General features: G+C 37.0%; 5 protein-coding genes across 8 annotated transcripts; 2 read left to right on the top strand and 3 right to left on the bottom strand.

The window, feature by feature from the left end:
* Positions 1 to 300: 300 nt before the first annotated feature.
* Positions 301 to 4365, top strand: LOC110718620 (ADP-ribosylation factor-like protein 5). Of its 2 annotated transcripts, XM_021897499.1 has the most exons (4): positions 301 to 538; positions 724 to 785; positions 1053 to 1259; positions 3562 to 4365. In XM_021897499.1, the coding sequence occupies exon 4, from the start codon at positions 3569 to 3571 to the stop codon at positions 4118 to 4120; it is 552 nt and encodes a 183-aa protein (XP_021753191.1). In that variant the 5' UTR covers positions 301 to 538; positions 724 to 785; positions 1053 to 1259; positions 3562 to 3568; the 3' UTR covers positions 4121 to 4365. The 2 variants fall into 2 exon arrangements, with proteins under 2 accessions (XP_021753191.1, XP_021753190.1); XM_021897498.1 differs by lacking the exon at positions 1053 to 1259 and having other exon boundaries at positions 307 to 538.
* Positions 4366 to 5212: 847 nt separating this feature from the next.
* Positions 5213 to 9901, top strand: LOC110718619 (serine/arginine-rich splicing factor SC35-like). Of its 3 annotated transcripts, XR_002510934.1 has the most exons (11): positions 5213 to 5425; positions 5629 to 5707; positions 5794 to 5873; positions 5995 to 6061; positions 7510 to 7563; positions 7965 to 8174; positions 8262 to 8471; positions 8554 to 8767; positions 8929 to 9167; positions 9269 to 9337; positions 9439 to 9901. XR_002510934.1 is itself a non-coding variant. In XM_021897497.1 (7 exons), the coding sequence occupies exons 1-7, from the start codon at positions 5350 to 5352 to the stop codon at positions 8449 to 8451; spliced, it is 756 nt and encodes a 251-aa protein (XP_021753189.1). In that variant the 5' UTR covers positions 5213 to 5349; the 3' UTR covers positions 8452 to 8913. The 3 variants fall into 3 exon arrangements, 1 of the variants encoding a protein (XP_021753189.1); XR_002510933.1 differs by having other exon boundaries at positions 8262 to 8767; XM_021897497.1 differs by lacking the exons at positions 8929 to 9167; positions 9269 to 9337; positions 9439 to 9901 and having other exon boundaries at positions 8262 to 8913.
* A 1646-nt stretch (positions 9902 to 11547) lies between these two features.
* Positions 11548 to 18638, bottom strand: LOC110718946 (disease resistance protein RGA2-like). The gene is made up of 7 exons (XM_021897883.1): positions 18348 to 18638; positions 17497 to 17567; positions 15817 to 17183; positions 14338 to 14384; positions 13332 to 14096; positions 12501 to 13204; positions 11548 to 11987 (listed from the first exon to the last, which is right to left on the bottom strand). The coding sequence occupies exons 3-5, from the start codon at positions 16349 to 16351 to the stop codon at positions 13782 to 13784; spliced, it is 897 nt and encodes a 298-aa protein (XP_021753575.1). The 5' UTR covers positions 16352 to 17183; positions 17497 to 17567; positions 18348 to 18638; the 3' UTR covers positions 11548 to 11987; positions 12501 to 13204; positions 13332 to 13781.
* A 2562-nt stretch (positions 18639 to 21200) lies between these two features.
* Positions 21201 to 22877, bottom strand: LOC110718945 (putative disease resistance protein RGA3). Its single transcript, XM_021897882.1, has one exon. The coding sequence runs from the start codon at positions 22875 to 22877 to the stop codon at positions 21201 to 21203; it is 1677 nt and encodes a 558-aa protein (XP_021753574.1).
* Positions 22878 to 22897: 20 nt separating this feature from the next.
* LOC110718944 (putative disease resistance protein RGA3) lies at positions 22898 to 24892 on the bottom strand. Its single transcript, XM_021897881.1, has one exon. It carries the CDS (start codon positions 24890 to 24892, stop codon positions 22898 to 22900), a length of 1995 nt encoding a protein of 664 aa, XP_021753573.1.
* Positions 24893 to 26974: the final 2082 nt, after the last annotated feature.

The following is a 26974-nucleotide window of genomic DNA, read 5'->3' as shown; positions in this document are numbered from 1 at the left end:
AAGGGCGGCGAAGGGCGGCGAGGGTCTAGGGAAGGCCGGCGAACATCCGGCAAGGTGAAGCAAGTTCCGGCGAGCAACAACAAGTTCCGGCGAGCAGCAAAAAGCTGATGGGGTATGGTGGTGGTTGGGGAATGGAATGGGAAAGGTAGGGGGGTTGAGGAATGAGTCTAGAAGACTTTTGGATAAACCCAAAATAAAAGGGGGAATGGGAATGACAAAATTGTGAAAACAAACACTAACAAAGGAAATCATTCCCATTCCCTTTCCCTATTCCAGCAAACCAAACGACCCCTAAAATTAATCCAAAGTCGAGGTTAATGCAAGAAAGTAGTAAAGAATTGTGGATTAATTCTTATTAATATTGTTCTAAAAGAACTTCTCCTTCAACACTCCCATTATCTCTTTCCTCTTCATATCTTTATACAGCGCCATTACTCCTGTAATTCACTCAGAATTTTCGATCTTTTTCGTTCGATTTTTCTCTCACGGGTAATCTACAATTATCTGTATTTGGTTTCTGGGCAACAACCTCAACGATGTAAGTGTTTAATTTTATTCCACCATCAATTATTTATTTACTATGATAATTGTTAGTTTTTAAACTGTTAATCTTGATATTATATGATCAAATTTTGGATCAATTTGAATTAAATTTGTGGTTTGGTTTCAGATCGGTAGTATAATTTTTTTGGGTGTTTTTTTGGTTTTTGGTTGAATTTTCAGATACGGGCAATTTGGTGGTCGATTAACCAGCTAACCCTAATTCAAAGTTGGAGTGATTCTAGGTTTGTTTCTATCATCATTGTCAACTTGGAAATTTCAATTTATGTGATTCCGTCATTTACCCTTTGATGCTCTTGATATGATTATTACCCCGTATTTCTGTTTTATTGCGTGATCAAAAAATTATTCCTCAATTGTTGCAAGTATTACAGTATTCAAGTAATAGTTGGTGTATCATGTACGATAGACAATGCTTGATGACCCTTGTGGCTGTTGTCGTGTCCCGGCAGTCTGGCTGCATACATTGATCTCTTGTTTCGTGTTGGCAGATCCAACAATTATGTTTACATCATCAATTAAGGCATGAATATTACAGCCGTAGTTAGTATGTCTTGGTATCATGATTTTAGGCTTTGAGAATACAATCGCCATGACACGTGAAATCGAATAAATGCAAGTTTTGAACTATGATACGTTGAAGGGGTTTCGAAGCAGAACTTTCCTTGTCATCATAAACTGATTGCTGAGGAACTTAGGTAATGGCCAATATTGAATGGCTTTTATTGTCTTAGGTTGAAGGCAGTCAGTCTCTGAATACTACATGAAGGGTAATTTGTATTCATATATTCATATATTTTCTAGTTGCACTATTGGCTTTTTTACCGATAAACTATATTGTGCACTAATACAGCTTTCTGAATGTCATCATTTCATTTTTATCTGGTTTAAGTGACCTCAAATCCAACTTACTGAACAGATTAGCCTACAATTAGTCCAATAGTCCCACCCCCCACCCCCCTTGCGTGCGGTGAGAGTTAGGGGAGTAATCTTTACTTTAGATCACCAAAATGAATCTACTATTACTGCCATGTCTTAATCTTGCTTTTAAGAAAGAAAACTTGCGTGAAAGTTCACCCCCACTCCTTTTAAGTAGTGTTTCTGATTCATATGGCTGCCATTTTGCTAGGACCTTTTTTGTCATCCAGTCGTGTATCCTATTGAGCCTTTTCCTCATTTATTTTGAGGTGATCAGTGTGACCATGAAGATTTTGTAGATGTGGGTTGATTAAATGGAGTGTGAACCTTTAGAAGGTTTGAATTTTATGAATCTCGCCAAAATGACTCTTGTGTGTAGTTACAATGTGTTTAAATTGAAGGAATTCGGAGGGATGGATGGGGGAGAAAATCTAGGATCTATTTTACTTTATTTGGATGTGGATTTATTGGAGGAATGCATTTTACTTCCCTTTTTTAATGAATCAAATCCATCCTCCATTAGAAAGATTAGTAGAAAATTCAAGCATACCACCATACCCCCCCAATCTCCTTCCTCCCTTTTCTTCCCTCACCTTACTCTCCATAATTGCTAACCAAACACACTGTAAATGTGGTGATCTGGAGTTCAAAGAGTTCTGCTGGTGGATTGGCTCTAACAAAGGAGTTTTATAGTGGCTTCATGAGTTCATGCAGCTTTGTGAAGATGTAAGCCTCATATAGTGGTTTTGGGTTGAACACTATGATGGGGGACATATGATATTTCATTCAACCCGCTCAAAAAATATAAGGGTCTGGGGAAGTTTACCGTGCTCAATAACTGGTTTTTTACATCTTGATATTGTTGTAAACTTGAATTTTTATTTTAACTAATTACTTTAAGCCATGGAAACTGTCTTTTTAATTTCAATTCTGGCTATTAAATCATCCTCATGCACTGCCTTAATTTTATACGAAGTATAAGTTTCGAAAAATAGTATTGCTGTGCGAACTGCTATCTTCTTTGTGCTAGTTGACTAGACACCAAGGGGGTGTCTGCCACTCTGTCCTATGGTTTCTCCAGGTTAAGGCAATTGGAGATTTGGATCAGTGTTTGACAGGGTCTGGTGCCATTGTAGGGATTTGGAAGTTTTTGTAGGTTCTAGCTGCACCTGTGAATCTGTGATCATCTCCAATTCTCCAGTATTGTAAAGGAAAGGAACTGTTTGGATTAGCATTACCGATCTCTCTAGATCATCTCCATTGAATTAGAGGACTCACCTTGGTAGGACTACAGAGTCTAAGGCTGGTTGCTGTAATTTTCAGTGTTAATTCGATATACTTCAACATTTAGCTCTGTCACTGGCTTAGCTCATTGAGCAATAACTTCCTCCTGCTTCAGCTGCAAGCTCTGTCTATTTGTCTAAATGCAATCTTCTTAGGGACACCTCCAACCATAAGGTCCTTAGTAGGTCTGGCTATTGCCTATTCAGAACTTTTGCTATGGAGTCCTCACATCCCTCTTTGTAATGTGGCCTTGTGGGCCTGAGATAGGCATCAAAGAGGAGCCCTAGTCCTACCTAGCAAGAAAGTAGAAAGAGATTTAGCTGTCTTGATGTTGGGGTCCACTATCCCATCAGGCCACCATTCCTCAGTATTGCTGCTCTCCCTAGCTAGAACCACATAACAAATTCTCAAGTAAATTAAGAACTTTGATATTGCTTGTGCAATTTACCTTTTAATTAAGGAGTTTACTAAGATTATGTAAACATATAGTCATATATGAAATTGGGGCCAAGACCTTGGGTTATGAAGTCATGGCACTCGTATGTATCAAACCTCTGCTGTTCGTGTTTTTGAAATATTGGCTACATGGTGAATTTCATTAACCCTCTGGTATAGACATCATGCTTACTGATGTCGCTGGAAGTGGTAGTTAATTAGTTCCAAGGTTCATTAGTTTAGAGGTTCTGTTATGTTTTATGTTTTGAAATTTGGTTGCGCTTTAAGATAATTATTTTTCTTCAATCAGTTGTATTTTAGCAAATGATGTTGTTTCTGATGTAGTGAATTTATATAATACAGGTTGGTAATGGGGGCTTTTATGTCAAGATTTTGGTTTATGTTATTCCCAGCTAAGGAATATAAGATAGTGATCGTTGGTCTTGATAATGCTGGAAAGACAACCACCCTTTATAAATTGCATTTAGGAGATGTGGTTTCAACACACCCTACGGTGGGTAGCAATGTTGAAGAGCTTGTCTACAAAAATATTCGATTCGAGGTTTGGGATCTAGGTGGGCAGGATAGACTGAGGACATCATGGACCACATATTATCGAGGAACACATGCTGTCATTGTTGTTATAGATAGCACGGATAGGGCCAGGATTTCAATTATGAAAGATGAGCTCTTCAGATTGCTTCCTAACGAGGATCTACAACAAGCTGTTGTGCTGGTCTTTGCCAATAAACAGGATCTGAAGGATGCTATGACTCCTGCAGAGATTACGGATGCTCTATCCCTCCACAGCATAAAGAATCACGATTGGCATATCCAAGCTTGTTCTGCCCTTACCGGTGATGGGTTGTATGATGGATTGGGATGGATTGCCCAGCGGGTTGCTGGGAAAGCTACAAGCTAGTTTAAACTCAGATGTACTGTTGTTTGTTGACCCCCTTTTTTTTTCCTTAATTATTATACAGGTGCTCTTCTACAGTTTGATCTTTGTAATAATTTACATTTGGAAGATAAGTTGCTTATGGAATTTCTCTGAATTGTTTGTTTCTTTGTTTCCCCCCCTATTTGTATGAGAATTCTCGTGTAATGGACTTGATTGATGATTTTATTTTAGGGAGTGCGGGGTTGAATATTGAATACTCCGTAGTATGTCTTTGTGTTGTTTACACCAGCAAAAAAAAAAAAAAAAAAGAATGAAAGAAGAAAAGATAAAGAAGGGAGTATAAAACTTGGCTGAAATTGAAAACTAGTCGATTTCATGGACATATTTGCACTACTTGGAATGGTGAACTAGCTAAGAAAGGGAGAAGTAATCTGAAATACTCCTATTGTAAGGCCTTATTTAGTTCAACTTATTTTTACTAATTTAAGTTCAGATTATATCAGAAAAAATAAGTTTAGATAAAATCATCGTTTTATGTGCAAATTTTTATTGCTAAATATCTTTAATTTCGTAATGAAAAAAATTATGAAAATTACATATTAATAAAATACACATTATTACGAATTTAACATGACACCACTTGATATATTTTTTACTAATAGATTATCATATACTTAAGGTTAATGTTTGGTCAAATCAGATAATCACATCAGTAAAATTAAGGTGAACTAAACAAGCCCTGAATCTGTAAGTTGACAAAAAAAAAAGCTCATAGCTGATATATTTCCTAATCAATATTAGGATATTTTTTTTATTTTTTTGAACAAAATAATATTTTGTTTTTATTCAGTTAACATGCAAATTTTTCAAAACCTACAAATAAGAACGGAAGGACTAATTGACTGATCATCGGACTTTGATACCATTGAGCCAGAGACTGATGGCTGATGGTTAACCCAAATACTCCACCCAATAGGCCAACACTACTTGGAAATTGTGATGGACAATATTGTCCTGGACTTTAATACGAAGTTATCTCGTCCTGGGGGTATTTTAGGTACTCAGAAAAACCCAAATAAAGTCCACCCAATAAACCTAAGAAGAACCTGAGGTTCTTCAAGAATGTTCTACAAAGAGTGACCAATTTACGTAACAAAACAATCCCTTAAATCATCAGAATACCAAAATCTGAAAATCCCTAATTCCCCAATTTCATATAATCTTCAACCTGAAAGAAGAGAGATTAAACGATGTCTCACTTCGGAAGAACTGGTCCTCCTGATATCGCCGATACTTACTCTCTTCTCGTCCTCAACATCACTTTCCGTAAGTTCTTCTATCTCCCTTTTTTTTTTTTTTGAAAACCTATTTTTTTTACTTTTTTGATTAATTTGTTGAATTTAGACATTTTTCTTTAGAATTTGTTGATGTAAAGCAATTTTTTATTGAGAATTTATTGAAATAGAACAATTTTTTTCGTTCTTTTTGTTTTGAGGATTTGTTAATATTGTTGATTTTGATTGGAGCAGGAACTACACCCGATGATTTGTTTCCGTTGTTTGATAAGTATGGCAAGGTTGTCGACATCTTTATTCCTCGTGATCGAAGGTGTGAGGATTTTCTTCCTTGGTTGATTGATTAATTAGTTAATTTGTTTCTTCATCTTTCATTATTGAATTAATGGATGATATTAGGACTGGAGAATCCCGTGGTTTCGCCTTTGTTCGATACAAGTATGCTGATGAAGCTCAGAAGGCTGTGGATAGGCTAGATGGTATTTGCCTTTTCTTGCTACATTGTTGTACGAAGTATAGTAAATTGAATTGTATATTAGAATTGTGTAATTTGATAATTGGGGAGTAATGTTGTTGATTTTATCCATGGTTTTCTCGTAGGAAGGGTTGTGGATGGTAGAGAAATAGCTGTCCAATTCGCAAAATATGGTCCAAATGCAGAGAAAATGTAAGTTTTACTGTTATTTTAACGTGTCTCGAATTGCTAAGATGTTTGGGTGTTCATTGTGTAATATATTGTGGTTTTTGGCCTATTATTTTTTTTCCGCCAGTTGTGTGTTTTTTGTACTAAAATAATACTCGTATATGTGTGCGAAGTATTAGTTATTTGTAATCAACAGGCTTATACATATTGTAGTATATGTGTATATGTCTAGCTTATATTTGGTTTTGGGTGCTTCCTAGCGTATAATAAATGAGGCTAGGTTCATTTTCGAAAGCTGTAATGTGTTTTGTGTAAGATTGACATGCACTAGAATGACTTAAGACAGTATAAGCATTCAGGTGGGTTTCTTCCACAGAGGATGTATCTTTGCCTTTGGTCGGACCTATTAAAACTCTCCTACACCCTTCATCAAAGACCTATAAAATGTCTTAATGCTGATGATCCCTCTCTTTGTATTCAATACCAGAAGGTACAGAACTTGAGCAAGATGTCAGTTTCGATTTATAAGATGATATGGAGTGAAAAATGATTAAGGTAAAGTAATATTGAAGTTATATGCCAGAAAAATTAGGTTTGAGTGGTTTTCTAGAGGATAAAGAGTGAGCAGGTAAGCAATGAACATGACAATTGATGATGAAAATGATTTAATGATGAATGTAATGAAAAAGATTCCTGTCTAACATTGGTATATTCTGATATCTGCTTCTATTGGACGCATCCTCTGAAATAGTATTTGTTAAAATGTAAATCTCTTGGAAAATTTGTAAGAATTTTAATGAACCTAACGCTGTGAATGCCATTAGAATGCAAATTAAATGGAATGTGATCAAGGTCCTTGCTTAATCCAAGTAAGATTAATTTTCAGGCATGCATTGAATGGGGGGACATAGAACCTGCATTTTAGGGAAGTTTTGACATAATTCAATATTTATCTTTGCTTTGCTTAATGTTCTGATCTTTGATAATTACATTAATTGATTTGGGGGAGGGTGTTGTGAGTTCTAGATGAACGAGGGTTCAAAAGCTTTTGTGTCCTAAACTACTTGTGAAGATACATTTAACCAAGCTCAATTACCTCCCTCCTCTCCAAACACACACATATTTTATTTTGACATTTAGTGGCAGAGATGTATTTGGCCAGCTTTTTTTTTTTTTTTTTTTTTCAATTTTGTTGTATAAGCCAAAGCCACATGATGGTTATTCGTGTTGTTTGCTGCTTGTGTATTCCTTTTTTGTATATTTCTTTTGTATTATGTTGTCTTTTATTTATTTACCATTTGAATTTTTGAGATCTTAATATTGATTGGCATGCAAATAGATTGGTCTCCTAGCTACTGTAGCTTGTTCAATTTGATTTTGGCTTTGTGCTCTCTGTGGCTTGACTGTCCTTTCCTTCTCTGATTTTCATTTTTATTTTAATAAAATAATGGTTTATTGATGTTGTATTTCAGTCAAAAAGGAAGGATCGTTGAGTCTATTTCCAAGGTCCGAAGTCCAAGGCGGAGGTATGGTTTTCCTGTTTTGTTATTGGCCACCTTTTAGGATTTATCATGTGAAGTTATATGTAATCCACGATTCCATGGAAGAAGCTCACAAATTGGAACACATGCATATCTGATGTTTACTTTGTGCTCAAAATTTATCTAAATTTGAAGAGGTGTTCATATTAAAGCACCTGGACACCATTTGGGCAGCTGATCCTTGCTTACTTGAAGCACTCTGTCACCCTATTAGACATACTTTAGCTTCATTATTTCCATGTTGGATACATTTCTCAGTTGTTGCCAGAGCATTGTTTTGCTGTCACTTTTTTTTGTTGTTTGTATTTGCAAATACTGTTATCAGCATTTGCATGGTAATTAAATAATTGTCACCAATACATGATTGCCACCGATGTTGTCTTTAGGTACCGAGATGATTACGATAGAGATAGGGCATATTCCAGAAGAAGTCGTAGTAGAAGCTTGGACAGGTATGATCGTGACAGGTATCGTGGAAGGGACAGAGATTATCGTCGCCGAAGTAGGAGTCGCAGTTACACTCCTGAAAAATATAGAAGTCGGGGACGAGACCGCTATGATGATGACAGATGCTATCGAAGCATATCAGCTGAAAGGTTGCTAGACTTGCTACCTCTCATTTCTGTATAACTTATTCACACATGCTGCTGTCATCTAAGTACAAATTTTGTTGACTTGTTCAGTGCCTCTCCAAGTCGAAGTTGGAGTCCAAGTAGAAATATTTCACCACGGCGAAGTGCTTCACCTCGTAGTCCATCTCGTTCAAGGAGTCGTAGTCCAGTGAAGCACAGCCCTGATGAACGTGCAGCAGTCCCTTGCCGTTCGGCATCTCCACAGGCTGTTTCTCCACATAATGGAGCTGGAGGCTCTTGAGCCCTTCTCCGCAAAAATCAGTTGAGCTAAGTTATTGAGCTTATCTAAGTTCTCCCACTTGAGGTCCAAATATCTTATTAGGTGGTGTCTTGGAATTGGCAGGCGTGAACTCAGCTGAAAACTGGAGCAGTGATTTGTTGCAGATGAACAACTCTAGAGGTCACTTGATGATGTAGAATGATTTTGTGCATCCGTAGCTTGGAGTATTGAGTTAGGCTTTTGGATAGGAGTGGAAAACTGGAAACGTTTATGGCTATGATGTATTTGCACCCTGCGCTGTGGGTTTGCTTCAATATACTTTTGGATCTTTCTGATGGTAAATGTTGAGTCTGTGCTAGCTATTTGAAAACGTAGATGTGATTTGTCTTTCATCACCATCTGTTTTATGGTCATTATGTGTCCTGGATTTTCATGCTTCTTGTCAAACATTATGAATTGTATGATTTTGACTAAATGTTATCACATGTGATCTTTTAGCTGAGATTGAGAAGAATTGTGGAAGTTTGATAAGATGAATGATGTGATGTTGGTGACGCTGATGGCGTTTGTGATTGTTTGATGGATGCTGCAATTCTTTATGTTGATAGCGACAATCAACATACCGGCTGCCGAGCTGATACTTTCTGATTGCTGTTTTATATGGTCTATGGGCCTTTATGAGGGAAAGACTGGTGCTGTTGCAACTTGACCTTATTGTTATAAAATCCTGCTAGTTGGTGAGATTTACAGATCAGTCACTTGTTTACATATGTGATCCTGTGTTTTCAATTTTGCTGATTTTGAAAATTCCGTTCTTAATGAATTATATTGGTCATAGCATAAGAAAACAAGATTCAATGAGATGAATGGGTGTGTAGCTGTGCTGTTGGTCCTGCTTCTTCCAATGGTTTGTACCTGTTTTCATAATGCTCATAATGCTTCTTCCAACTAAACAGCCTATTGTTTATTAGTTTTTGACTATTGTCTTGCTGTTGCTTAATTGTATAGCTCATGGCTCATGATTGTAGCTGTCAAGCAGTTGCGGAGTTCTGCCTGTAGTTTGAGATTTTCGTGTTGCTTGGTCGTAGCTTTGCTGAAAAGCTTTTTGGTGGCTGTTGGTGGCCTGTAGTTGGGTTTGGGTCGGGCTATCTAAGATAGAACTGTTGTTTGTTTTGACCATCATGTAGCTGTTCCTGGCTCGAGGTTTTCCCGACTGCCAGAGTGCCAGTAGAGCTGTTTGATTTTGAGCACATCTTTATTTTATACAGATTTAGTTGTGTACGGCCAAAAGCAAGAGTATTTATTTGAGGTGCAAAAGTGTGTCTTGCATGCCCTTGGTATTTTCTCACATCATGATGTAGTCTATGCTTGTTGCTGATTCTGAAGTTGTTCTTTATTGAATCTCGCTTTAACTTAGGAACTAGTATGTGAGCGGAATCTAATCTGTTAGTTTGTTTACCAGTTTATTACTGTCAAATTGCCTTTTCAAGTCTCCACTTTGAAGGTTGAGTTTGTGTTGTAGCTTGTATAAGTTTATCAAACTGGTTAGTATTTAGTTGTCTTAGTGAAGAAAACCCAGAAAAATATCGTTGCATTCTTGCTACGTGTTGTTGGTTGCCTCAGCTAGGTCAGGCAGTTTCTAACAGGCGAACAATATGATTTGATGTTAGAACTCTTAGAAAGTTAGAAGGGTATTTGATTTTTCTTGCTGCATTTGTCTGAATGTGGTAATATTCATATGTATTGGGATATTAGAATTACTAATTGAGTAATAATTCTGCCATTCAACAAAATCTGTGAATTACTGCTGATAAATCGTTTGGTTTGATGGTTTCTTGGACTTGTCTTAGATTTACTTAGATGACATTGTCTTAGATTTACTTAGATGACATGGATTCAATTTGTCCGTATGCTTGGAAAATGGAAATTACACATCTATATTGTAAATTTAGTAGAATATTGTAGGTTAAAGATACATATTGTGTAATGTATGGTTCAAAAATCCAAGAGTAAGAAGGCTCACTTATTTGGTCATATGCTTAATAAAAAGATATTTGAAATGATTTTTGTTCTTTAAAGATTTCCTTATTTTCACTTTGTGCAAAACTATGACAATTAATATACCATCGTTTGCATCAAAATAAATTACTGTATAAAGTTTGATATTATGAAAATAAAATTTGAAATGAATAAGTTTTTTTATTCTTTTGGCTAAAGTTGTTCTTACCATTAGGAGTACATGTAAAAACACACTACCAGCTCTTGGTTGTTGGCACACTAATACCACTATTAATTAATCCACATCGAAAAATAATCTCAGTCTTTTACAATTTTCTGTCACTTAATCCCAGTCGAAAATTTTGGACCCACGATACAACCCAAGCTAAACCCGGGCTGTGCTGGGTTGGTACCGGGTTAAAACTGGGTAGGACCCACGTGACCAACTAGCCATGCGGGTTAGAGTTGGCTGGGTCCAAACCGGCCCACTGGCCACCTCTAGATATGAAGGAAGCAAATTAACCAGGATATGATTTAGAACCTCATGGAGCCATTCATAAGTATAGAACCAGATACTGTTGACCCATACAAGTGATATACTGTATACTGTAAGATGCAAATTCAAGCCCCTTTGGGATAACAAATCTATGTCTGTTGCTCCAACACTTGTAACATGCAAGATGTAAATACGCTTCTTTTGTGCTGGATTGTATCCATTTAAAGTACACAACTTACTTTTGTTGTTTAAACTTTAAAGCACTACAAAAGCAGATTAGTGAGGGAATGGGATAGTACAAAGGATCCAAGAACTCAATAGGTTGAATAGAAACCTTTGAAACTGACTGAAGGAAGGTAATAGGCGGCACGATAGGGTGGGATGGTCTAGGTGACTTAGTCAGGTTGTGATATAAGAGTACCTTGAACAATAGCTCATGATCTTTTATCGTAAGGAAAGACTACGGTTGACTTAAACCCCAAATAAATTGGTCAATAAAGTTGGGTAATGGACATGGGAAGAACTTAGCTCATCATTATAACCGAAAAGTCAAGGTATTATAAATGCACCATTTCACCTTGGCAACTTTTCCAAAATCAAATCAAATATGGTACTCCGTGTTCTTAAACATCTAAATTTTAGGATATGTTCAACCAAGCATGATAGAAGGGGATACATCAGTAAAATTGTACACAACCTTTTCATCTAGGTTAAAGAATGGACGAAAATTTTATATTCCAGAATGCTAACTAAATATAATGTACACAATTCTTGTTACTTTTTTAACAACATCATGAATCTAATCATGCATCTGTCTTACATAACTCATCTTCAACACAGATACTATCCTGTTCTCATCTTGTTTAAATTACTGAGTAACTGTTTTTCAAATATTGCCACCTGATTTCACCTTGATTTTGAAGCAGACTTCCGACGACGACCTCTTGAGCGAGTAGTCACTACAAGTCTGCTACTCATCCCACCTTGGCACCTAGAGCATGTAGCACCATTTGTTTTCTGTAATCGAAGCATCCATATGAATTCACCACTAAACTCACGAGACCTGAAGTCAAAGAAAAGATGTTGAGATTCTGATGTATTATCAGTACTCTGCCTCTGACATGTAAGCAAAACATGAACCTAAGAGAGGGCTTCCGATAATTCAGTTCAAATGAACTATAATACTTCAAATAGACTTATCAATAAGCTAAGAATGTGGATCCAAAGAAAAGAACTATAGCAATGCTGATGAAATATACTAATGTGTTAAATCAGAATTTACATAGTACTTGCAGCAATTAATTAGCAATTTCAACTCTCCATCAAGGAGTGAATATTAAGGTTCGTGCTGTCAACATAATTTGATGAGATACTTCTTAATGCATTGCACGCTAAATATTAGGTTTCTTCATTGATATTCTATTTGCATGAAATCTGAAGAAAAGCTCGAAACATACAGCAAGCGCCTATAAAGAAATAAGACGAGCAAAAAAAAAACAAGAAAACAACTATAACCTGCATTCCATGTTTTCCATTTTCTAGTATCTCTCTATTAAGTATTAACCCAGCTACATACCTTCAGAAGGCCAAAAAAAGACAGCAAAACAGATCACTTGATTTATTTTACTTTGAGCATTTTTCTGCTTCGGTTGGTAGTTCCTTCATCCGTAGCAATAGCAGCTTCAAAGACTGTTAATGCTCTTCAGAAGGTCCCTCTTTACAACATCGACCTAGTAAGAGAAGCAGAAAACCCACATATATAAGAAATATAACATAGAACTTTGTGGAATGGCCATTAATGTATCAGCACCCTACATTGGCTACATACCTGTATCATTTCTTTGTAATAAGAAAGGCAAGTTAACAAATCAATATTTTAGCAGTCAGATGAACAAACACCTCTCAAGATAAGGAATTTCAACCCCGGAGAATTTAATATTGTGCTGAATACGCAAGGAATAAATACAATGTGCTTGTCTAGACTAATTTAGCCGGGATATATTCTCAAGGATCCTAAATAATGTGCTCTAATTTTATTCCGAACAAAAAATAACAAAAAATCATGCATATTCTTTTGAAATAATTACGCACATAATAATTGAGTAAAACTAATTTGCAGTCAAAATACATGCATGCACATTTAATATAAATTTTTATAAGTAAATGCAAGTAAAATCTTTCACATGCCTTTTCAATTTAGCACCCTTCTCGTATATAAGCAAACATTACCATAATAAATCGAGCAGCATAAACCATTGTTTAGCTCTGAGCTAGATCCACCTATATCAAGTTTGGTTAAGATGGTATTAGAGAAATGATAAGCAGGCAATCCATTCATTAAAGTAGTTGCAAAATATAAGTGAAAAGACAATAATAATAACCCATATTCTTCTTTCAAACGGAGTACCTTGGTAGATAATGTTGGGGATATGTTGGATATTGGACCAGTTAGCACCATTCTTTTTCCTGCATTCATTTATTAACTCTGTGCTACGTCCCCTTAGTTCAAGTTGAGCTAAGGAGGTGAGGTGGCGCATCTCTTTTGGCATTTTTTTCAATTTTTGACAAAACCTAATATTAAGGGAATGGAGAGATGATAAGCATCCAATCCCCCTTGGCAGCTTCACCACCTTTGTGAGATAAACTAATTTCAAGGAACGGAGAGTGGGAGCAAGGTATCTCCATGGCATCTCTGCGTCACTTCCTTCATTATTATTATTATTAATGCATCCTTCTTCTGTGCTTTTGTTGTTGATGACATCATCTTCATCCCCCAATTCCAACTCATCAAGACAACTCAATGATAGACTCTCCAAGGCAGTGAATTGGTCCCACACTCCTCGTCCTGATATACTCTTCAAAATATCGCATTTGTTAATTTCAAGGGAGCGAAGAGAGGACAGGTTAAAAAGCTTTTTAGATACGAACACCCACATAAATCCAATGTTTGCAGGTTAAAAAGCTTCGTGATGGAGGAGGGCAATACACATAGACCCATACTGTCTGAAAGGTCAAGATACCTTAGATGCACCAATTCACCTATCCTGCTCGGCAACTCTTCCAATCCATAACAATGATTTAAACGTAATACCCTTAAATATTTTACTTTTGATACACCCTCCACAAATGGTTTTAAAGAGAAATAACGATCCTCTGTACATAGAAATGTTCGCTAAATGACAAGGCCTAAGATGTTTTATATAGCACTGATGGAAGAACAATAGATGCAAGAAACTTTGTCAAGGTTTACTACTGAGTAACAAGAAATTTACTAGCCAGATATAAATTGGCAATCATCAAGGCCATTACCTTTTACTATGAATTAGTGTGGGAATACAACATTCACACGCTGCATAATGCAGAAACCGTAAAATATAGCTTCAACTCAATTACTTCATAGTGCAGATAGTTACCTTCTCCTTCCCTGCTCTAAAACCTTTCAGCCCATGTGAAATAGATACTAGATAAGTGGATCAATGGTAGAGCTGCAGTGCTAGAACTAGCAGCATCGAATCTCACAAACTGGAGATCCCAGTGATTGGTATCCAAGAATCATCCTTCCCTTGTTATGCTCTCATCCCATTTAAGCTACTCTTTAATTGCAATTTAAGCAACAATCCTGGTTTAGTAGAAATTCGACAAAACTCCTATTCTACAGTATATGAATCCTGTCAGCTAGAAAAATCATGACAGTATGATATATGAAGCAAGCAGCATCAGAACCTACTTTTGAGGTTGAACAATATAACTATGTATTAAAGTTCCATGGATTGAGCCACAGGACTGGACCAGGACATTTAATTTCAACGCACACTAATGAACTAAATCAAACTAGAAAAAATGGCAGATATCATCAGGAGGAGTATGCATCATCTAGCAAAATCAGTAGTGATATACATATTAATTATCAACCTTGTTAATAACAATAGGATGTGCACATCTCATAGAAAAATATGGTTGACCATCATTAAAAACAAAACATGCCAATTTTCCAAAGGTATAGATGTAAAAATTAAATAGCAGAGTATACTTACAGCAGCAATCAGCTTGCAACTTGTACTTTTCATTAAGGTGTTAATATTAAGGGTTGTATGAATGTGTGTTGTCAAGATAGATTGTGCCAATAAGAATCTAATGCCAATATTAACAAAAATGAGGTAATATCCATCCCCCCTTGATTCATTGATATTATGTTTGCACAAAATCTGAAATAAACACGTATATACACAAGCACCTATATATGGTGAAATTAAACTAGACAGCCAAAGCCCACACATATAATATAATCCGTATTCTGGTAACCAGCAAGCATAAGCTTCATTATATCGATCATAAGAAATCTGGTCTAACATAGTTATTAGACCATAAGAAATATATCTGAAATTTCAGATATTAGACCATAAGAAATCTGGTCTAACATAGTCTGAATTTTAAGGTATATTCTAATTCGATCTAATCATCTACCTAGTTTTATGTACAAGGGTATACATCTATACAATTTATCACTTCTATTAGAAGATTAATCATGAAAAAATGGTTGTATTAATTACAATAGTCAACAGTAAAAATAGTGAAACTTTTGGTGTTTGCGTGACCAAAACTACTAAAATGGTAATACTAACATGATAATTGACAAGGCATCATATGCTATTAACCCAAAAATTGAATATGGGTAGACATTACCTTTAACCAGTGGAGTTATATATAAACGAACATTGAGTAAATGAATTCTTCGGGCGCTGATTTTAGACTAAATCTGGAGCAAATATTTAAAAGGTGTTAGAGAGATGATAAGCAAGCCAGCAAGCAATCCATTCTTTAAAAAAGTTGGAAAAATAAAAGTGAAAAGACAACAATAATAATAGTAATAATCCCTATTTTATCTTTCATACCTATGTTGGGGATATGTTGGATATTGGACCAGTTAGCACCATTCTTTTCCCTGCATTCATTTATTAACTCTGTGCTACATCCCCGTATATGAAGTTTGGTTAAGGAGGTGAGGTGGCGCATCTCTTCTGGCATTGTTTCCAAATTTTCACAGCTCCAAATGTGCAGTGATTGGAGAGATGATAAGCATCCAATCCCCCTTGGCAGCTTCACCACCTTTGGTAGACTATCTAAAACCAAGGAACGGAGAGTGGGAGCAAGGTATCTCCATGGCATCTCTGCGTCACTTCCTTCATTATTATTATTAATGCATCCTTCTTCTGTGCTTTTGTTGTTGATGACATCATCTTCATCCTCCAATTCCAACTCAACAAGAGATCTCAGTGATAGACTCTCCAAGGCAGTGAATTGGTCCCACACTCCTCGTCCTGATATACTCTTCAATTTATTGCATTTGTCAATTGCAAGGGAGCGAAGAGAGGACAGCCAACCGCTTCGGAATAACTCACCCACTTCTCCTGTTTTCAATTCCTCCATTTTCTGGTCTCTGTTAGAGAATTAATAAGATATGGCAAGTTATCTATGTCCACTTCCCTCAATCTTCCATGTCGTCCTTCCTCCTTTTGCTGACTAGTCTCCCTTATAATTGGGCCCAGCGCTTCATTAAAATCATGCAACACCAATTCTTTCAATCCCGGACACAAAGGAACTGTTGTCAATTCTGGACATCTATTTATAACAAGAAGAGAAAGTTTGGTGCTTGCAGTGTCTCACTCTCCTCTGATTCCGGTGATGACTTCCACCATCCCTTCAACTTTGGCATATCCAAAAGTATCAGCCTTTCAAGGGATGGAAAGAATACCAACTCATCATCATCTGCACTATTATTACTACTACTACACTCCACATACTCCACTTCACTCAAATCAACCAATTCAAGGACTTTCAAGTGACGCAGTTGACTCATCAATGGAAGATGCTCCAACCTTTTACAATCACGAATCTCAATTTGAACAAGATTTGGGAGACAACTTTTGAGATTCATTGATGCGCCCAGAAACAATGTTGTCAAATTTGGACATTTAGATACATAAAGCTCAGAAAGCACTGGTGCTTGTGGTATCCGATCATTCTCCCCTGATTCTGATGACGAAGGCTTCCACCATCCCTTCAACTTTGGTATGTTTTCAAGCTTCAGCTTTTCAAGGGATGGAAAGAATACCAACTCATCATCATCTCCATTATTAATACTACTACTCTCCATATACTCCACTTCACTCAAACCTTCTAATAAAAGGACTTTCAAATGACGCAGTTGACCATGGAATAAGGATTCGGTCCATCCCGCAAGTGGAAACAACAAGGTGCACTGTAAGCCACAATAGACCAATTAAACAAAGATAACATTAGATTTGAATTGATAAAACCCGCTCACATAATCAGGCCTGAGACTTTGATATAGAGTAGTACATGCTCGTTGTAAAGCTTTAATCCTTTAAGTCTTTAGCCCATCCATAATCAGTTTCACAATACATAACTATTCTTTAATTTGGTTAACATACAGGATGCCTTGTAAGTTGTAACGCTAAATTATCACATTACGCAAGTTAAAAAATAAGAAATTTAATCAAGGAACGACAGAGCATTAAATTTAACAGTAAAACCAAGTCACTTACACTTACCCATAGAGTTGAGACACTACAAAATCGATATCAAATGCATCAAACCCCCATTTGACGTAAAGTTCCCTCACCTGTTCACCAGCGCATCTCATTAAAGCATGGTGCAAATAATAATTGTTTAAAAAATATGTGCAACTCAAGCTTCAGTGCATCTTTTTGTGTGTCAAAGCATACCTCAGTGAAATCAACCTGCCTAGACCAAAAAGGCACATGGTTCATGTCAAATCGGACTTATACGCAACTCTTTCTACACTAATCATAACCAGAAAGGAGGACTTTTGCACTAGATCTACCCAGCTTTGCCCAGGTACATGCATAAATATTGGGGTAAAAAGAAGGTGAGCTCAAACTTCTCAAACTCAATGATATGGACAATCATGTGCTCCATTTCCCAGCCAAAATCTCAATGTCTCAGTCAACATCCAAATCCTCAAACCTAGCCTATCTATGAACCATATCTGTAGCAAAACAATGCAAGCCATTCGTGAAACCACACTTTTGCAGCTACTGCCAAGGCCTTTGTTGCTACTAAAGAAGCTCCAACTAACATAACTTTAGCTAATATTTGACTACCAACTATCATCTATTAGTCATCAACTCATTAATATTTAAACTTCAATTTTATTTCTCCAGGACAAAAGCTTACATCAAACTAAAGAAAAGGGAGGTAAATCCCAAATCTAATTTAACTCAATCAAGACACTTTTTTCCAACCCAAGTTTCTCTCCAGTCCATTGATCACTCTATCTACCTTCAAACCCTATATAAACATTCCCAAAATTGACCTATTAATTAACATGAAAACAAGAAGGAAAGTTGAGTATTAAGGATCAGGCGAAGAAGGTACATACCAGCAGGGAAGAGGAGAGGAGAAGATAGGGAAGAAGACAGCTGAATTAAACTGAACACATGCAATTCAATCACCCAAAGGCCAAACTCAATTCACCACAGCTTCGTATCAAACAGGACAACTGAAATTCAATTACAGGTTGACAGAAAAGATTTGGAAAATGTAGGGAAGACGAAGAAGGAATTACAGTACAAGTGGGGAAGACGAACTTAGAATTTTAGAAATTAACAAACTCAATTCAATAACGGGACACTGTTTGGTAAAACGGGACATAAAAACGGGACACACTTTCCTCAATTATTACAAGCGGGACCCACAACCCTATTTGTTTTTTCGCTTTAGTGTGTGCTGTGCATATCACGGTGCAGGGCTAAGACTAAGAGTTATCCTGGTTAATGGTGTGATGACTGTATATTCTATTTTTGGTGTTTTAACTTTTTAGAGCAACAAGGAATTTATTTAGTGATCTCTATTTTGCCAAGTAATTGGAAGACATGATAGGATGTTTTGATTTATGGTGTCAATTCTGAACTCAATCCGGGTTTTTAAGTGACCACTAAAATCTTGATGGAACATTTTTCGGCACGTAAATCGATAAAAAAAATTAAATTTGGTAACATTTTACAATTAATTAGTACTTTTGGACTGCAATTTGCAAATTTTTTTTTAAATGACTGCAATTTACAAAATACAAATTTTAAATGGTTGCAATTAACAAAATTTTCATTTATGATTGACACTTGATTTTATTATACATTTTAATTAAATATGGAGGTCTTTTCATTTTTCCATTAAATTGACTAGGTTATATACGACAGGAGCTTCTCAAGTAGAGTTAGGATCCACAAAATAGAATTCTACTGTATTCAATTATGTAATTTGATTTTGACTTGTATTGAACTAAATGAACTCAAAAGTTAATATGGTAAATTAGATACATGGCATGCCATGTCACAGATGCCACGTGGCACGCCACGTGTCATCTGTGAGGGGCAAATGATTAGGGTAAAAAATACCCTAGCCACGTGGTCCAATCAGAGACTGACACGTGTCAGTCCTAGAGAGGGCAAATGGGAGCCAATCCCAGGCTAACACGTGGCAAGCCCCCATTGGTAGGGGCATGTTCCCCTGCCCTATAAATAGAGGAAAATACCTCATTAATGGGACATCCATAAATTCCAAACACAAAAAAACACAAAGCAAAACAGCATTTATTCTCTCTAAATCAGAGAGAAACCCTTTACTTTTCCGCACTATTCACTTCGAACGCATTCTAATTAGATCGTCGGAGGCGGAACTCCACCCAGCCGGAGTTTCGTTATTTTGCAGGTACAACCGGTCAGCAAGCTCAGTATCGGAATTGTAACTCTCCCGCAGGACACAGAAAAAACCCCAAAACAGGTATGGTTAGAGTTGAACACTCACTCTACTAACCAGAATACAAGCTAACTCCGAACACTCCAAGTTAAGCTCACAAACTCGAGTCCACGAGTTCAAGTAACTTGAGTCCACAAGTTAATTTTAGAAATAACACAAAGTGATTTCAAAATAGATAATTTTCATTCAAGATAAGCTTAGTACAAATGACAAGCTAGACTTCCTTATATAGCTTAAGGAAGTAGTTACATTTAATAACTTACTTAGCTAAAATTCACTAACTAGCTAAAAGAGAGAACATCAAAAGTCGCCAGCCATTTGCTGCCCTTCATGTGTAACGGTTCCATGAAAACCGTTGCGCATTGAATGCTTCTTCATGCTGCCTTGCGCTGACTGCTACTGCGCATTTAATGGGTAGCGGTTCTTAAGGAAACCGCTGCCTTTAGCTGTGCTCTCCCCATTTCAGCGGTTTACAGTTACAATTTTATTACATCAATTTTAACACAGCTAATTACTTCTAACAACTGAAAATAAAACATACACTTAACTAAAATTAAAATGCAATTAAACTAAGGAGGTAGATCAGGATGTCTATCCCAACATTATATGTAATGCAAACCTCACCAAATCATAACTCAATCAGACATACCCATACGTATCATACGTATGGAATGAAGAGAGCAACACTGATGAATTTTATACAAAAGTTTGAATTACGAAGTTTAAAATTTTGATGTGTTACACGAACAAATATGTATAGATGTATGGTATGGTAAGATTTACGAATGCTGAATCTCTTTTAATTTCATATGTTTAGTTGAATTGCTTTATAAGAAGTTACATGCAATTGCTCAATTTCAAAAGATGAGATCCCCTGTTTTTACAGTCTAGGAAAAATATATACCAGAGGTAATTTTGTAGCAAGAGGTATCACTTAATTTGCTAGCAAACATCAATACCAAAAAATCTACAGCAACTACTACTCTAAGAATTCAATTAGATATGGCTTCAACTTTGTCGGTTGAGGCCGATTTTTAGTTCATAATATTACAGCTGATATAGGAGGTCAGACCGTCATAGAGTTTATTCCCAGTTTTTTTAGCACGGTCACCAAAGACTAACTCTCATATCTAGACCCTGTCCCATTAATGCAATGATGAAGAATTGAAGTTTATTCATTTTTGTCCAACCTTGACCAATTTTTTCACAAAGAAAACATCTGCCGATCTTGTTTGAAGCAATTCTCCTTCGGCCATCAAAACGTTCATAAGCTAACACCTCATTTGAAGGTAGTCATCCTGGTGACACTCACATCTGCATGATAATGCGTAAGTCTGCTTAAAAAAGTAGTTATCATCCCAGTTGCTGCAGAATCCTACGCTCATCTAGAAAAATGATCAATACTTAAATCTTCTTTTCTAACGGACCAAATTAAATAAACCACAAGCAAGAATGATAATTACCTTTGTATTTTCCTTTAGACATCAATGCGAGGGATGTGTTGGATTTTGGGCCAATCAGCACCAGTTGATTCCTGGCATCTTTCTTTTAACACTGGCGAACACCCCCGCACATCAAGTTGTTGTAAGGAACTGAGGTGACAAATCTCTTCTGGCAGTGATTTCAGTCGTTTGCAATTCCGAATTACAAGAGACTGGAGACATGAGAAGCAGGCTATCCACGATGGTAGGGCTTCAAAATTGTCACAGTTTGTAATTTGTAGGAATTGAAGGGAAGTCAAGCGGTTCATTCCCTTTGGTAGCTTCACCAGCTTTGGGAGGTACCATAATACTAAGGAATGCAGAGTTTGATGAAGGTATTTCCAGGGAATGTCAGTATCAGTGCCATGACTATCCTCGGTTGTGCATTCTCGAGTGTTGAGATCTCCATAATCATCATCCAACTCCAACTCAGAAAGCAATTTCAGATGTAGGCTCTCAAGGGCGGTGAGATGCTCCCACACTCCCTCTCCTGATAGCCTCTTCAATTTGGAGCAGTCAGAAATTACAAGGGAGTGTAGAGAGGACAGACGGTCACTTCGGAACACCTCCCCTGCCTCTTCCGTTAAACTTTCCATATCATGGTCACCTCTTACCACCAGATGAGAAAGGCTCTGAAAAGACTCGTGGGGCAAGGATTTCAGATACCCTGCTTTATCTATCTTAACTTCCTTCAATCCTCCTGGTATTTGCTGCTGCTGTTGCTCCTGCTGCGTCTGTCGAGTACTTGATGCTGATGGAGAATCATCACCAGGGTACAGCCTATTTGATTCTGTAGAGGAAGACCTTACATCAACAGCGCATCTCCTCGCACTTCTTGGTCTAGTTATTGGACCCAATGCTTTATTGAATCTGCTCAACTCCAATTTTTCCAGTTTTGGACAGAGAGGGATATCTGTCAGGTTCCAGCACAACCTTATATGCAGGTAAGATAATCGGGGGAATGATTTTTTACATGGTACAGCCTCACTGTCGCCTGAGTCTGCATCGAGATGCAATGATGATCTCCACCATCCCTTCAACTCTTGAAGATTTCCTAGAACAAGCTTTTCAAGGGATGGAAAGAAGACTAACTCATCTGCTACTGATACTGCTTTTCTTGACACTACTGATGCTTTGGGTGCCTCGTCTCCATAAATACTCTCCACGTATTCCAATTTGATTAATCCAACAAGTTCAAGGGATTTCAAATAACGAAGTTGGCTCAATAATGGCAGATGCTCCAAACTCTTACATCCATAAAGTTCAATTTCAACAATATTCGGGAGACAAGTTTCAAGATTCATCAATGAGCTCCCCCAGCTTGGAAACCTCACACCTGGATAATCCCACAATCCAAACAATTTTAGATTGGGGTGGGGTTGCAGGCCGTGAAGTAATGCTTCTGCATTAGTACCCTCACTGTCATCTTCAATAAACCTGGGGTTTTCCATTCCACAAAGCTTTTGCGTCCAGCATATGTTTATGCCCCGTAAATTTTGCTTGTTGATCAGATGCCCCCCTTTCTTGGCTTCTGCTGCATCATATGTTAAACCTCTATGGACCTTGACTTCCATACTTCCAGTGAGATTGTTGAGATACTTTAAGTCGCTAAGTCCACCAGCACCTACTGGCCTCAAACAGCAAGCACTGCTTGTACCGCCAACTAAAAACATAGTTAGCTTATTCAGACAGGTCAACTATTCATCCCTGGAGGCATATGTGTCATACTATTACAATCAAATATATCTAGACACCTAAGATTAACTAATTTTCTGGAGTCCCTCGGCAACTCTTTTAGTGACTCACAACCACGCAATAAGAATGTCTGCAAGTTATAAAGCTCGGTAATGCACAAGGGCAACACAGATAAACTACGATTACAAGAGAGGTCAAGATATCTTAAATGCAGCAATTCACCTATCATGTTTGGTAGCTTTTGAAATGAAGCCCCATGTAAATCTAGTACCCTTAAATATCTCACTTTTGGTAGCAGCACATCAGGTCTTTCTAAAGGGTTGGGGTACCCTATGTTCAAAATTGTACGCATTCTCTTCATTGTGGTCAAATATCTTCTAAAATCTTTTCGACCAACAGTACTATTGACAAATAGATGCCGAGTTTTCTTATCAAAATAGCTTGTATTATAGCTGAATGACAAGATTTCTGCTCCAGCTACTTCTTTAGCGAGATCATGAATCAGATCATGCATTTTGCATGTCAGAATTTCACCATTGTCAGCTCGCTCTACATCTTGAAAGAAGCATCTTTGCAGTAAATTCATGAAGTACTCCTCACCGGCATCTTCAAGACTCTCTCCGCCTAATGGAACAATAAACCCTTGTGCCATCCAGAGACTGATCAAATCCTCCTTCTTGATCTTGTAATGCTTGGGGAATACAGCACAATAACTGAAGCAGCTCTTCAAATGGTACGGAAGATAATAATAGCTAATCTTCAATGCACGAACTATGTCATTCTCATCAGGTTCTATGTTTGCCAAGGCAGTGTTTTTCAAAAATCGCCACCTACTTTCTGCCTGGCCTCGAAGAAGACTTCCTACAACCCTTATGGCAAGTGGAACATTAGCACACTTTTGGACAATTTCTTTTCCAGTATTGACCAAGTATGGCTCAATTTCATCTTGCCCAGTTTCTAGTGTCATTCTCTCAAATAAATTCCAGGAGTCTCTCTCTGAGAGACCATGTAATTCAAACATATAGCGGTTTCCCACCATGTCTGCTACCCTCTTAGAGCGTGTGGTCACAATAACTCGGCTACCTCTTCCACCTCCGATTAACAAAATTTTCAACTTGTGCCACTTATTAAAATCCTCATTCCAAACATCATCCAAAACAAGCAGATACTTCTTCCCCTCAAGTTCTTGTCGCAATCTTCTCTGGAGCTGCTCCATTTCTAAGCCACCATGATCTGTTTGGTTTGTTACAGATGTTAGAATTTTGTGAAGCAATTTGGTATGAAAATCATTAAAGACACAAACCCACATCTTCAATGGAAATTCCCTTTCGATTGTCTCATCATTATACACGAGTTGGGCAAGAGTTGTCTTCCCCAACCCTCCCATCCCAACTATGGTCACAAAAGAAACATCCTCAGCAACAGAACTGTCTAGTAACATATCTATCACTATCCTCTTGTCTTCATCTCTCCCAACAATAACATCTTCCTCGTGTACAAAAGAGTGAGAGTCCCTTTCGTTTTTCACCTCGCATACCTCATGACCATGCTGTGGTCTTGAACCAAAGCCGTGATGATCTCTAGCAACATCATTCAATATCTCCTTGATCTTTTTAACTTCACGAGACATATTGAAAGCAGAACGGAGCTGATTAAAGCGAGAGAAGAAAAGGCGTACCTCTTTCCTCACACTGCTACCAGACATAAGCTTCTTGCACTGGGCAAGAGTAGCAACCTCATCAAACAAGTCATCAGCTTTGTAAACGGCTTCCTTGAGCCTCCCGAGCTTGTCTTGTAATGTGTGGCTGAGCTCAAGTTGCTGTCTCTCTTGCTTCTCAGCATCAAGGAGCACCGCTCTGATGGTAGACATAGTGGCCTTGAGTTTCTCAAGCTGGGATTTGTAACCCCATAATGATTCAATTTCCTCTCCAATGGGAGTGTCCAGCAGTTGGAGAAGAGTTTGTACCAGCGTGAGAACTACTGACACATCCATTCCTACTGCACTTTCTCACTTCCTTATGAGTAATCAGTCAGTACTTTTACAAGAAAAGGTGATGAAGGAAATGCAAACGATATTAGAAAATTGTATGTTTTGAATTTATGTGCACTTATACGGATTATTTAGACAGCACTACAGAACGCTATGACTATGAGTCATAAGGAGGAATTACTTGGAAAATGCTCTGTAACCATATTTCAGGAAAATAACTCTGCTCTTTTTCGTTGAGCAGCTGCCTCGCTGCGAAATTTCCAAATTATTTCTTACAGATATTATACGTGAAACTCTGGTGGAAAAACTGTTTTAAATTTTATTATTATCTTTTTGAAGAGGAGTGTTAGAGAAAAACAACAAAGATGCAGATAAAGACTAAGACTTAAATATAAAAGTGGTGAATAATTAATAAGAATTGAAAAAAGCTATTACCTTTGTGGACTGGGGAGGCTAATTCATGGTTAGCAAGCGTAGAGTAGACAAAATCAAAAATTAATAAAATGCTTAGAAATTGAGCCCTTTCACATTAGATTTTCCTCCGTTTACTTGACTTGGACTATTTGCAGGATCCAGTAGATATACATCATACATGCATTTCCTGATCACTGTATCGGCAGAGAAATGGAGAGGAATTTGACAAGTCTTCAGAGTGAAAACACGGGAATGGCGCTAAAAGTCCACCCGTGGAGAGGACGACATTGACGGAGAGAGCTGAAAAATGAAGCCATTTCACCAAAAAAGTTATCAAAGTTTCGGATGAAACATCAAGTAAAGATTAACCAGAGTTCTCAACTTCAAAACAATATCAATGCTGCAAGTCTGCAGCAGTTTCTACTCTAGACAATTGCTTCACAGTGGATTTAATTCCTTAAAAAACTGCACTTAATTAAATCTGCCACAATTCAAATATTTGGTTTTTATAATTTTGTGATGATGAATTGCTATCAGGTCATTTTATCCGGATATGTGTAAGTCTAAGACAGCTTTAAGCAAATATCAGGATTCAGGAATGGAAATGTTTTGCTGTCTGCATTTTATCTCCTGTATAGCTTAAGATTCACCCATAATTTGCCTACAGGAAGGAGGAGCTTCCAATTATGATTCTATGAATCGTGAAACGCCTCTGACGGAACAGCCTGTGGATTTTATTTAACTGAATCCTTGGTAAACATAATTTCCCTACAGCAGTTTATTTCAGTCTTAATCTGTGTTATTGTTATTATTTAACAATAACCCAATTCATTTATTAACGGGATGGAATCATGGAAAGTTACCAAATTAGTATTACACTACAATTTTTTTTTTTTTTTTTTTTTTTGAATAGTAGTATACACTACATTTCCACGAGATCACAAACAAAATTCTCAATTTTTTTTTTTTTTGGCAGTATCAAGAAAGATATTGTTGTGGGGCACCTCCGTACTTAATAGGTTAGTTGATTGAAGACTTTAGTATAGTACGTGAGTGGTAAGTAAATTTTGATTTGTTTATTATTTGAAACTTTAAACGATATCAGAATTTCATAATGGGACAACTATTGTGTGAGAAACTATTACTGTATTTACAAACAGATTTCCATCACTTTCTGATTCCTCCATTTGATTTATGCTCAACCAAAGAATTAATTAATACCTTAGTCCTCTAATATCCCATTAATTCTAGATGTGGCATTGTCCGCATATATTGATAAGAGTGATAGCATTGAAATGGTTTTTTTTTTTTTTTTTTTAATTGGTTACGTCATAGACATGTTGGGATTAGATATGGCATATCACATATGGGTACAGGTCGGGCCGGGCAAGTCTTCAAGTCATCTTACTTTTAACGCAAAAGAATAACATATACGGAGTATTACATTAAAGTCATCTAATAATTCTCGTGTTCAAATGAGTATTGTCTGAGACGACAAGTCAAGAAAAAGTCATATGGGGCTAACCAATCATAAATAGAGCCTATACAACGTTAGTATGTGTGGTGCCTTGCCAATAGACCAAACTAAAAAGAGAAAAAAAAAAAAAAAAAAAAAAGCACAATCACCTCATCGTGATCAAGCCAAATGCTCACATATCGGCATATTTCTCA

This window comes from Chenopodium quinoa, unplaced genomic scaffold (genome assembly GCF_001683475.1).
Source record: "Chenopodium quinoa cultivar QQ74 unplaced genomic scaffold, ASM168347v1, whole genome shotgun sequence".
Taxonomy (NCBI): Eukaryota; Viridiplantae; Streptophyta; class Magnoliopsida; order Caryophyllales; family Amaranthaceae; genus Chenopodium; species Chenopodium quinoa.
The sequence above is the reverse complement of the archived record's forward strand: the minus strand, read 5'-3'. Positions and strand labels throughout refer to the sequence as shown.

Excerpts from the sequence above, each read along its gene's own strand:
- LOC110718620 (XM_021897499.1), top strand. The coding sequence starts at position 3,569 with ATGGGGGCTTTTATGTCAAGATTTTGGTTTATGTTATTCCCAGCTAAG.
- LOC110718619 (XM_021897497.1), top strand. The coding sequence starts at position 5,350 with ATGTCTCACTTCGGAAGAACTGGTCCTCCTGATATCGCCGATACTTAC. Across the intron at positions 5,874-5,994 it reads GGCTGTGGATAGGCTAGATG|GAAGGGTTGTGGATGGTAGA; the intron begins GTATTTGCCTTT and ends GTTTTCTCGTAG. Across the intron at positions 7,564-7,964 it reads GTCCGAAGTCCAAGGCGGAG|GTACCGAGATGATTACGATA; the intron begins GTATGGTTTTCC and ends TGTTGTCTTTAG.
- LOC110718946 (XM_021897883.1), bottom strand. The coding sequence starts at position 16,351 with ATGGAGGAATTGAAAACAGGAGAAGTGGGTGAGTTATTCCGAAGCGGT. Across the intron at positions 14,385-15,816 it reads CCAACATATCCCCAACATAG|TATCTATTTCACATGGGCTG; the intron begins GTATGAAAGATA and ends CCACTTATCTAG. Across the intron at positions 14,097-14,337 it reads TTAGAGCAGGGAAGGAGAAG|CGAACATTTCTATGTACAGA; the intron begins GTAACTATCTGC and ends CTTGTCATTTAG.
- LOC110718945 (XM_021897882.1), bottom strand. The coding sequence starts at position 22,877 with ATGTTTTTAGTTGGCGGTACAAGCAGTGCTTGCTGTTTGAGGCCAGTA.
- LOC110718944 (XM_021897881.1), bottom strand. The coding sequence starts at position 24,892 with ATGGATGTGTCAGTAGTTCTCACGCTGGTACAAACTCTTCTCCAACTG.